The 10,823-nt window shown below is 40.8% G+C and overlaps 2 protein-coding genes across 6 annotated transcripts in view; one reads left to right on the top strand and one right to left on the bottom strand.

The window, feature by feature from the left end:
- Positions 1-184: 184 nt before the first annotated feature.
- On the top strand, positions 185-4,668 carry LOC132194438 (O-phosphoseryl-tRNA(Sec) selenium transferase). The gene is made up of 10 exons (XM_059615703.1): positions 185-342; positions 1,038-1,229; positions 1,288-1,561; positions 1,624-1,782; positions 1,850-2,114; positions 2,169-2,290; positions 2,350-2,535; positions 2,595-2,735; positions 2,786-2,911; positions 2,970-4,668. The coding sequence occupies exons 2-10, from the start codon at positions 1,116-1,118 to the stop codon at positions 3,140-3,142; spliced, it is 1,560 nt and encodes a 519-aa protein (XP_059471686.1). The 5' UTR covers positions 185-342; positions 1,038-1,115; the 3' UTR covers positions 3,143-4,668.
- An 87-nt stretch (positions 4,669-4,755) lies between these two features.
- LOC132194436 (protein TANC2) overlaps positions 4,756-10,823 on the bottom strand; it is a 30,089-nt gene continuing 24,021 nt past the window's right edge. For all 5 annotated transcript variants that reach the window (XM_059615697.1, XM_059615700.1, XM_059615698.1 and 2 more), the window contains 18 exons: positions 10,671-10,797; positions 10,416-10,597; positions 9,961-10,150; positions 9,700-9,896; positions 9,401-9,558; positions 9,207-9,341; positions 8,243-8,738; positions 8,043-8,164; positions 7,489-7,723; positions 7,185-7,416; positions 6,889-7,130; positions 6,582-6,752; positions 6,331-6,499; positions 6,050-6,231; positions 5,905-5,994; positions 5,768-5,847; positions 5,507-5,702; positions 4,756-5,456 (listed from right to left, as the gene is read on the bottom strand). In XM_059615697.1, the coding sequence (XP_059471680.1) occupies positions 5,223-5,456; positions 5,507-5,702; positions 5,768-5,847; positions 5,905-5,994; positions 6,050-6,231; positions 6,331-6,499; positions 6,582-6,752; positions 6,889-7,130; positions 7,185-7,416; positions 7,489-7,723; positions 8,043-8,164; positions 8,243-8,738; positions 9,207-9,341; positions 9,401-9,558; positions 9,700-9,896; positions 9,961-10,150; positions 10,416-10,597; positions 10,671-10,797 (3,438 nt within the window). In that variant the 3' untranslated portion in view covers positions 4,756-5,222. The remainder of the gene's footprint in view (positions 5,457-5,506; positions 5,703-5,767; positions 5,848-5,904; positions 5,995-6,049; positions 6,232-6,330; positions 6,500-6,581; positions 6,753-6,888; positions 7,131-7,184; positions 7,417-7,488; positions 7,724-8,042; positions 8,165-8,242; positions 8,739-9,206; positions 9,342-9,400; positions 9,559-9,699; positions 9,897-9,960; positions 10,151-10,415; positions 10,598-10,670; positions 10,798-10,823) is intronic.

Raw genomic sequence — 10,823 nt, 5'->3', positions numbered from 1 at the left:
AAACGTAGAGATAAATTTAGTAGGCCCGCATAATTATCAATAAGCAAATGCGAGGGCTCGCAATCAAGCGCTTATATACAACCCCGAAAGTGTCCCTGGAGAACCACACATATAAATGGGGCAATAAGAAATTACAGGGCGCGCGCGAGAAAAATCGAAGAAGATACTGCATGGGCCTGCATGCTCGGGCCGTAGTTGGATCGGCGGCCACGAAAATCATCATCATCAATCATTGGCGCTCTCCTCAAGGACATGGTGTCGATTGGTTTGCATTCAGGGGTGGTTCTCCGCTGATTCTCTCTCCCTGATTTGCGAACTGTGTTTTGATTTCACCAAGTCGAGGTACGTATCAACCTTGGGGTCCGAATCGGCGCCCTTTCGCGGCTCCCACGAGCGAAACGACGGCGCCGTACAGTCGCTCGCACAAATAACAAGATTCCCGCACGAACGGGGTGAAAGTGAATTTCAGTGACCCCCCTTTGTAAACACACCACTCGTCCAGCCCGCATTCAGACCCTCTGCGTCCGATTGTCCTTTGAGCATCACCCTTCAACCTTGTTTGTACCCTCAGGGTCTCTGTCCGCGAAAATTGGCGCGATTTTCACGCACTTTCGAGGCTGTCGGTCGTGAAATCGCAGCGTTAAAGTGGAACTTTTCAGCCGCGGCGAATAAAGTGTGCATTGCGGATGAATTTCTTGATGGGGGTTTTTAATGCATATTTGGAAATTGTATCGGATTTTTTACATGATTATATTTATTTGTGAATCAATTTGAAACTTAAAACTAAAAAATAATTGCTAATTTGAAGGTTTTGAGTAAAATATTTTGTGTTTTGATAAATTATTGCCCAGCATTTTTTATTTTGTGAAATTCAGATTAAAAAAACCGATCCCTTCAAAATTGATTCAAAATCAATCTAATATCTATTTTAACTACTGACAAGGACTTTGAAAAACATATCGCACCTTTTGATAAGACCAGCATTTCCACTTCCGTTTTCATTTTCTTGTTCTAATCATCACTGCTTTCGTTTCCAGAATGCTTTGACTGTGTTTGGCTGCTCACGATCTAGTCAAGAAACTGCAAAGTAACACAATTATTCCGTCGGCGCCACCATGAATAGCTATAGCTTTTCACTGGCAGAAAGACTGATTCCTGCCACTTACTTGCAACAAGCTGCGTCTGCCAAGAAGTCCAGAGAAAATTTAATTAGGCAGCTCATCGAACAGGTATTTTAGGGCAAAATTAGCAAGACTTGAGAAAATAATCTGGATTAAAAATTTGCAGCGAAAATGGCCAGAGGACGGCTGGGACGACGCAACCATCGAGTACTTCCTCTCCGAACTGGCTCAAATGGACAGCAACAACTTCCCCGGACACAGCAGCATTGGCGAGCGGGAAGCGCGGATCGCTTCCTCCCTCGTGGCTCGCAGACACTACAGAATGGCCCACGGCATTGGCCGCTCCGGTGACCTAGGCGAGGTTCAGCCCAAGGCGGCCGGCTCAAGTCTCATGAACAAGCTCACCAATGCCTTGGTATTGGATGTAATTAGGTTTACAGGTGAGCTTGGAAAATAAATAATTTGAAAAAAAAGATCAAATTTTTTATGTGAAAAATTTCAGGTGTCAAAACCTCAGCAGGTTGTTTTGTTGTGCCGATGGCCACGGGGATGAGCCTCGTACTGTGTATGTTAGCTTTAAAACAGGAGAGAGAACAAGCCAAATATGTGCTGTGGTCCCGAATCGACCAAAAGGCATGTTTCAAGTGCATCATCACAGCTGGCAAGTTCAATTAAATTAGTGTGAAAACGCTCTTAATTATTTATTTATTAAAAACAATTTAATTCAGGGCTTACACCTGTCGTAATTGAGCCAAACCTAGTGGGAGACGAACTGAGAACAGACGTAGCAGCTTTAGAAACACAAATGCAGCAGCTTGGGCCAGCCAACATTGTCTGCGTGTTGTCCACGACCAGTTGCTTTGCCCCACGAGCGCCCGACTCGTTAGAGCAGGTGGCAGTCTTGTGCGCCCGAAACAACATTCCCCACATTGTGAATAACGCCTACGGGCTCCAGAGTGCCAGATGCATGCATCTTATCCAAGAGGCTTCACGGTAAGATTGACGAAGTTTGGCAGAGAAAAATTTGTTCACTAACTAAATGTTTAGGAAAGGACGGGTCGATGCATTTGTACAAAGCACGGACAAGAATCTCTTGGTGCCAGTCGGTGGAGCCATAATTGCCGGCTTTGACAAAGGCTTTGTCGAAAGGATTTCCAAAATGTACCCAGGTATTTGAATTGATCAGCACTGGATTATTGAGGATTGCAGTGATTGATGTTTGCAACAGGTCGGGCTTCGTCCAGTCCAGCGTTGGATGTTTTTATTACGTTGTTGTCTCTTGGAGTGAAGGGATTCAAAGACTTGGTGACGCAACGCAAAGAGATGTACTCACTGTTAAAGGAGGAATTGGGCAAAGTGGCCCAAAAACATGGAGAACGACTTCTAGAAACAAAGAGCAATCCGATCTCAATTGGTATATCTTGACCTCCGCGTTTCTTTTTTTTTTATTAATTATATCGTTTCTAATTTCAGCTATGACCTTAAGCTGTCTAGCTGGAGGTGATCCTAAGAGCATTTCAATGCTGGGCTCGATGCTGTTTTTGCGATGCGTCTCCGGCTCCAGAGTGATTACGGGTGTAGAAGTGAAAGACGTCTCTGGTCACAAATTTGAAGGTCTGTATCAACTATAATTTTGCCCAGTTGCTCAATTAAAATAATTGCAGGTTGGGGCTCTCACCACTCCTCCTACCCTGTCCCCTACCTAACAGCTGCAGCAGCCATTGGTATGAGGAGACAAGACGTCGAACTATTTGTCCACAGACTTGATAAAGCTCTAGGAAAATTGAAAGGTTGAAAACTCTTTTTAAATTTTTTATATGAATTAATTATAATTAAAAAAAAAATCAGGGCGAACTTCTGCATCCACTCCCACGTCTGTCGAGGAACTCCTGTCGTCGTCCGGCCGACGGGGTGCCACTAGTCGGTCGACAAACTCGTCTGTTGTGAATGGTGACGCCGAAGCAAGTGGCTCCAGCGCCGGCACCTCGCTCGCCTCCAGCAAAGACAGTTTGAGGAAGTAGATGCAAAATCAGGCAAAACACAATCTTAATCTTACTCTCCATAACCATTAAATGTTGCCATGCCCTAGTTGCCCCAACCAAAATCATATCCTTTACACACCCATTGTTTTCGCTTTGGTCGTCAAGTTTGCTTTTGTACGTTTCACGCATTCCCCCCATTTCGATTGGCAAATTACACTGCGGGCGCCAAGGCATGTTGATGCATTTTTAGGTGGACTTTATACCTAGCCGAGGTCATAATTTTAGAATTGAAATACATTTAAAGAAAAAAAAGATGGTGACGTTTGAACTTATTCCGGCCTGTGTAGAGTAAAAGACGTAATTTGAACGCCGCCGTTCCAATTTATGCAATGCATAAATAAGACATAAGTTGCTACTCTTAAACAAATTCTCAATCCGAGTACATTCCAAATGGCGAGACACGAACACACCCACACACAAAAAGCTAAATCATGTTACAGTGAATGGTTTTTGATCTATTAAAAAGAATTTAAAAAAGATTACGCAATAAATTTAAGATTAAAGGAGGAACACCTTATATAAGATATTTTCTCTAGGTCATAAGGACATTGGGAAATCGAGTTTTTACATTCAAATTGGTTTGTACAGGTTGAGTAGGCATAGGAAGGACTTGCGCCCCCTCGGTTGTTCCGTTCAATGCGTTTTCTCCCAAGAATGCAAGTCGGTTTGCACTTCTTCTGAAAAAGAGGCTTCGATTCCACTTGTGTTTGTACCATTTAGGAAAATCTTGGCAAGTCTCGGTCTTGCATGTTAAATAGCTTTAAATATATTTCTATAGGTCAGATCCTCACAGGGCAAGATCATGATTTTTTAACTAACGCAAACAGGGGTACTAGAAACTATTCAGAAGTCACACGCCAATACTATTTGTACGTCAATATGTGCGCGGTTTTAATTGGAAATTTGAAAGGTATGGGAAAAAATAAAAGAGTATAAAACAATTCTTGGGCGGTGCGGCGAGCGCAGATAAAACGCAGAATCTCCTTCCGGTTAATTAATTAATTTCCACAGAGCGCACCGTATTAAAGTACTTAATTAGCGGAAGCGTCGCAGAAAATGTTGGTGTGGGTCTGCGTTTTCAGTAAAGACACAATTCTAGTCAGCTGAAAGTAGTGCATGTCGATAAAGAGACACTTTTTCATTTTGAAAACGGCTTGATTGACTCACTTTAAAAAGACACACACACACTCGTTACTACTTCTACTTGTAGGTACCGATTTTCGACAAGATATTCTTCAAAACGAATAGCGCAAGTTGGACAAAAAAAAGAGAAACAAGGAGAAAATAATGACACCCTAGTTTGTGGCTGTTGATTTTTCTGGTTATTGTTTATTGTTTCAGCCAGTTCCTATTCATGTTTGCTTTTGATATTATTGTAATTAAATCATCACTAGCGATTGGTCAGTGAATGCTATTACGGCGACGAATAATAATTTATTGTTAGAAGGATGAAAGAATAAATGAACAAATAAACATTCAAACCGCCTCTTGTTTACTTCCTGCCCAATTCAGCTTCACGCTTACATGCGTTTGGCGCGACTAATAACAGAGAGGACAAATTATTTATTTGCATTTTATGGCAACCTTGAAGACGAAAAATGCCACATTTTGTGTCTCATCAAATTCTGAATTTATTTTCAAGCAGCAAAATTTTTGCACAACCAATTTTTACATTTCTGCCTGCAATACACATTGGTTAATTTTTTAACACAAAATTACTTGACTCTAGATCACATAATTTCCAAACAGTTACATTTTATTACTGAGAACGACAAAGCATTATTTTGCATTATTTAAAAAAATCATTAAAATTCTAATTACAAAAAAAATCACTCCTGGTGGTCAAAGGAAAAGTCTCTGCGGACGGATTTTACAAATTAATCTGAGAAAAATTGATCAATTAGTTTTGTTCAGGTTCTAATATCGTTAACATGGCACTTTCTTAATCAGTATTGACTACAAGAATTTCTCTGTATAGTTAACTGGCAGTATCGTTACACGTAATAAATAAATTAAGTATATTTGCATAATTTTTAAATACAGTTAATTCCACATTTTATCAGTCGAGCGTGTTCTGGATCTGAAACTCGATGTCCTCTCTGAGTTTCAAGATCACCTTTCGGGCTGTCCGGTTGTGCTGCGGCACCAGAGCCAGGGCCTGATTGACGTCGTCCTGGGCGCATTTCAGTTCGCCCAAAACCAAAAGTGCTCTTGCCCGTGCAAAAAGGGCTTCAAATGAGTCCGGGCGAATTCGCATCGCCATTTCCGCCAGCTGGACCGCTTCCTCACAATTCTAAATTTTCAAAATAATAAAAAGAAAAATTAATTTGTTATTTGACTTACGTTCAATTTGAGGTTGCAACGTGAGAGATTTAGCAAAAGCTGCAGGTGCAAGAGCAAAAAAGGCTCGCAAGAGTTCTGTGCTGACGTCGGAGGGAGTTTCTTGATGGCGTAATAAAAGCGGTTGGCTGCGTCTTGATGGCGGCCCCTTTTGTACAGCAGGTTGCCGTCTTCCAGCAGCCGCTGCAACAACATCAGTCTGCGAAACAAATAGGTGAGGCCATCAGGATCGATTTATTGGCTCACTAACAATGAATCACTCACAACATATCGGGCTTTCCTTGTGCCGCCTGCCAAGTTGCCGAGCTCAAACTTGGCTTCTTCTTCAAAAAACACTGCACAACCTTTACACAAAACTTGCACGTCAGAACCATTTTTTTAAGTAAATTCATAAAACTTACTGCTATGTTTCCACTTAAAATTGCTTTCTCCAAAGGCCTCAAACCGTTTACGTCTGTCCTATCAACTGCTACATTATTTTCCAAAAGTAACTGCAAAAATTATTAAATAAAAAATTCAGTTAATTATATAATTTTTTTAATTTACTTCTAAAATTTCTGGATTGCACTGGCTTGTGGCTGCGTCTAGAGGAGTTCGTCCGCTTTTGTCTGTCTGATTCAAATCTGCGCCGTTGTCGATTAGGAACTTTGCCACCTGAACCCTTCCCTTGTGACACGCATGACACAAAGCAGTTACTCCTTCCTTGTCGGCTCTGTGAATACTCGCGCCTGAATTTGACAGATTTAATTTAATTTCAAATAAGTTTAAACGATGAAAATTGAAAACTGGTTCCTCGTTGCAAGAGAAAATAAAAAAATTAAACTCACAATTTTGTACGAGTAACTGGACGATGGCTAGGTGTCCTTCAAGTGCGGCATACATGAGTGCCGTCCGGCCGTGGTAATCGGCCTGGTCAACAGGCACACCCTTTTGCAGGAAGATCTCAGCGGTCGGCCAGTGACCTTCTTTCACCGACACGCACAAAGGCATCAGGCCCTGAAATATAAAAGTGATTTATATAGCAAAATGTTTCTCGGGAAACGATTTGAGGAGATATTTGAGATCAATTTCCTCATACCTTGGTGTTAGGTACCATAACCGATGCTGATTTTTGCAAAAGTGCCTGACAAGTCGCCACATGACCTCCGGCAGCCGCCGCTGTGAGAGCAGTCTCACCGTGGAGAGTGTCTGGTATGTCGATCGGAACACTCCTGTCCTCCAAAATACACAAAACCACTTCCGTTTGCCCCTATTTAAATATGATGAAAAAAAAAATATATAAAAAGTTTCTGATCAATAAAAAATTTAAGTATTTTTTCAATTAATTAAGATAATATTAAAATTGAAATTTTTTTTATTAAATTGATATATTTAAGTCTTATTACCTTGGCAGCGGCAGCCACGAGAGCTTGATGCTTGGCCTGCGTTTTGTCCAATCCAGTCTTCTCAATCAGCACAGTTTCCTCCCTGCCGCAGGGGGTGCCGATTTGGAAAGTGCTTTCCACTTTCGCAGACGCCCACGGAAAGGCGAGAATTTGCTTAACTATTTCTAAGTGGCCTCCGCTGGCTGCGTGCACCAAAGGACAGCGGCCGGAATCGTCCGCCACTCCAACCAAAGTATCGGCTCCTGATTTTGTTGTTGTTCTTTTAAAACTGTTTAGATAAAAAATTAAATAAGTACCTGGAGCTTTAAGGAGGACGGAGCACACGCCTTGGTGTCCGGCAGCGGCCGCCAGGATGAGCGGAGTGGCGCCCTTGGCATCAGTCAGTCTGGGTTGGGCCCCGAAGTCGAGTAGGCTGGAGACAAACTCCAGAAAACCCAAGTGGGCCGCGGCACACAAAATAGGAACTCCACCGAGAGCTTCAGTTTGAGCATTCGCGTTGGCGCCCGAAAGCAGCAACAGTCGAGAAACCTTTTAAATATATTTATGTATAATATAAATTAAATTTATTAAAAAAGATTTTTATATTTAAATGTAAATTACCTTAACATTAGGACTGAAGACATTTCTGGCGCAGCACAGAGAGTCGGTGACGGCCTCTGAAGCGCTGAGCAGCCACTGAGCTTGCATGTCTCGAGACGTCAGACACTTTGGCATGTTGGGTGCGTTTTTGAAAATGTGAGCCTTCAAGATGTGGTGGCTCAGTTCAAGAGTTAGCTCTGCAGTTAAGGGTTGTTGTACCCTGCAGAAACGAAGGGCAATCCCAGCGTGTCCTTTCCTGCAGAAAAAATATTAACCAACCCCTTAAATCCATAACAATATGCAACCGGCAAAGCATATAATATAATATATGAATTGCAGGTTGATTACTGATTTCTGCTGATGGGACACAATGTTCTTTTCCCAGATAAATATTCTCGCTTTAAATCACCATCAACAGGAAACCAATAAAACTGTCATTATGTTGTGCAAGATATTTGTCTGCGCCTTTTTTTTGGTTAAAAAAATAATAATAAAATAACAGCGCTGAATCCGCTTTGAAAAAACTGGCTAGAAATCTCTCAAGAAAGGCACTATAAATATCATCTTATACTTACTTCAGATCACAAACAAATTTATTTTCATCATTTCCGCCGCCTTTAATGAGCCATTCCCTAAAGGAGGGGTGGAAGAACATGTACGTGTCGTCTGTCCTCTTCACTAGCATTCCTTCGAGCATCTGAAATTCAGCACCACAAATTGTATTCATATTTTTTTTTTTAATAAATTTATAAAAATGCAATTTTTTTCAACTCACAGAGAATTTTTCAGCAAAAGTGTCCCAGTTGTCGGGCTCATTTTGCAGACTAGTGGCCGAGTGGTAGATCTCGATGAGATTCAAGGGATGCAGCGAGGCGAGGCAAACGGCCAGCAAAGGTTCGACCTTGCTGAAGGAACTCTCGGAGGTGAAACGCAGGTTGCATTTCAAGAGGAAGAGTTGGTGCAGCGTCGTCGGCAGCACCCGGTAGCCGGCGGCTTTGGACACCAGGTGACCCGCGTCCATCAGATCCAGGGTCATTTTTGTGAATAGGAAGGAACCCTGCGCCAGGTTGTTCAGGTGTTGGGCAAATTTTGAGTGGACGTGATCAAAGTGGGTGTTTATGGAGCCAGTGAAAGAACCGTTCATGGAGTTCGTGAGTGAGCTCGAGGGCGAGGAAATGCTGCTCTGTATTTTCGGACTTGATTTGATTCGGAATTTTATGTATTCCAACATGTCTCGCTGGAGGCTTTCGTTCGCATGAGTCCGATCCAAACTTCAAAATTTAGAAAATCAAACATTAATATTTGGTTAAAATTAAAAATCTTTTAATTGTAAAATTTAAGTTCATTAATTTAATTTGTAATGAACCAAGAATAATACAATCCTCATTTTAAATAAATATTACACCACAAAAATGTTTTTTATAGACTGAAGTTGTATAAACAATAGTAATAATAATAATAAATGTTGCTTCAAAAATTTAAAAATTAAAGAAAAATATAATAAATTTATTTAAAATATATACATTAATTATTCGATAGTAATATTTATACTAAAAATTATTTTATGCATGGAAATGAAATTTTTTTTAATTTTGTATTGCAATAGTAAATTTAATTTTAATAATATTCAATCTGTGTCAATTAAAGTATTACAATAATTATTGATTTACTAAAAATCTTACACTTAATATGTATTTTTTAATATTGTAATAATTTTAATAAAAAATAGAAACTTTTACCTTATTCTTTGGAATGGGAGTTGCGACGTTAGCTTTTGTAGAGGCGTTTGAACCGTCGCGATTATTTTTAGCCATGGAGGAAAACTGCTCAAGTGCTTCACGAGAAAAGCAATGAGAGCTGAAGTATAATCAGGCCTTTGTAAAAATTTCACAAATCAGTTCCCAATTTCAATTGTAACACCTTTATTACACACCTATGATATTCCGCTTCACCCAAGGCGTCAATTAGAATCAAACACGGCATTGACGAAGGTATTCTGTCGTGCTGCGCCAAAAAAGTAAGCGGCTCTAAAATGCCCCTGGTCAGAGCTCTGTCTGGGTCTGCGATACACTCCTCGATAGAAACCAATTGCTGCATAATCATAATATAAATTACATCTTATTATTATATTGCACCAGTTTTCTCTTTCGTAAACTAATCAGGAGGAAAACATTCATGCAATTAGGAACTTATTATTGATTGAAAAGGTGAATTCTATAATAATTTGCTCACCTGCAGGTGACTTTCACTGTTCAATTGTTGCCTGTAAGCCTCCATTTGCGGCGCTTGGTACAACTGGGCCGCCAAAGAGTGGACGAACTCGGGCACATAACAGGTGATGCTGTTGTCTGCCTGGCAAAAGTGATAACCAACCACCATTTGCGCCAAAGTGAACATCTCGTCGCAACGCAAATTATTTAATTGCTCGTCTTAAATAAACAATAAAGAGTTATGCAAAGAAAAATAAAATTATAATTATTTTAATGAGCTTACCAGGATGCATGACGTGACCTCGGCCAAAACAAGATTGCTCTACCAATTGCAGTAGAAAAGCAGTTTTTCCAGCACCTTGATTGCCGATAAGTAAATATCCCGCACCCTTCTCAGTCATGACACCGTTCAAAATTTGCTTGAAAAGCCAATGTCTTCCAATAAACGGAGGTTCTGGTTCAAGTTGCGGAACCTAAGAAAAAAAATAATATTTTTCTGTGAAAATTACACTGATAAAAACGAAAATTGCGGGAAAGTGCAGAGATTTCACTTTCTACAGAATCGATCTGCACTTGATTGCTTTAATTTTTCATGCCTTGCTTCTTTTCTTTACAAGGTACTTTATTTCGTGAAAAATTTGCTCTGCCAGACGGTTCTTTGTTCTGTCAAACGCAGATGAGATGTGCATGTAGACACACAGAGCTAGTGTGCACCGAGTGGATAATAATTGAGCGTACCTCAAAGAAAAGGGGCCTCAGCAAGGGAGTCGACGAGTGCATTAAACTTGAGGTGAGCGCCGAAGAACTTTTGGCGGGCGCTTTTTGTGCAGCCGCGGCTTTTTCCTTGCGGACCGACCTCCTGATGGAGCCGTAGTGCCGGTCCATTGTGTGCGAGTCGTCCGATGACGAAGGGTAAAATCCTTTTGCATAATCAATGAAAAAAAAAATAAAATAATTAAAAATAAAAATATAATCTTCGGCCTATTTTCCCACCTGCATAGGAGAGTCTGTGCTGCGCCAGTCCGCCGGAGAACATAGATTCACTTGACGACGGGTCAAGGTGGCAACTGTCGGTCGATTTTTTCATAGTCGAGTACGGACTATTCGTCGATTTTGTGTCCTAATAAACATAATTAAAAATAATGA

This window comes from Neocloeon triangulifer, unplaced genomic scaffold, assembly GCF_031216515.1.
Source record: "Neocloeon triangulifer isolate White Clay Creek 2 clone unplaced genomic scaffold, ASM3121651v1 ptg000006l, whole genome shotgun sequence".
NCBI classification, from domain to species: domain Eukaryota; kingdom Metazoa; phylum Arthropoda; class Insecta; order Ephemeroptera; family Baetidae; genus Neocloeon; species Neocloeon triangulifer.
The sequence above is the reverse complement of the archived record's forward strand: the minus strand, read 5'-3'. Positions and strand labels throughout refer to the sequence as shown.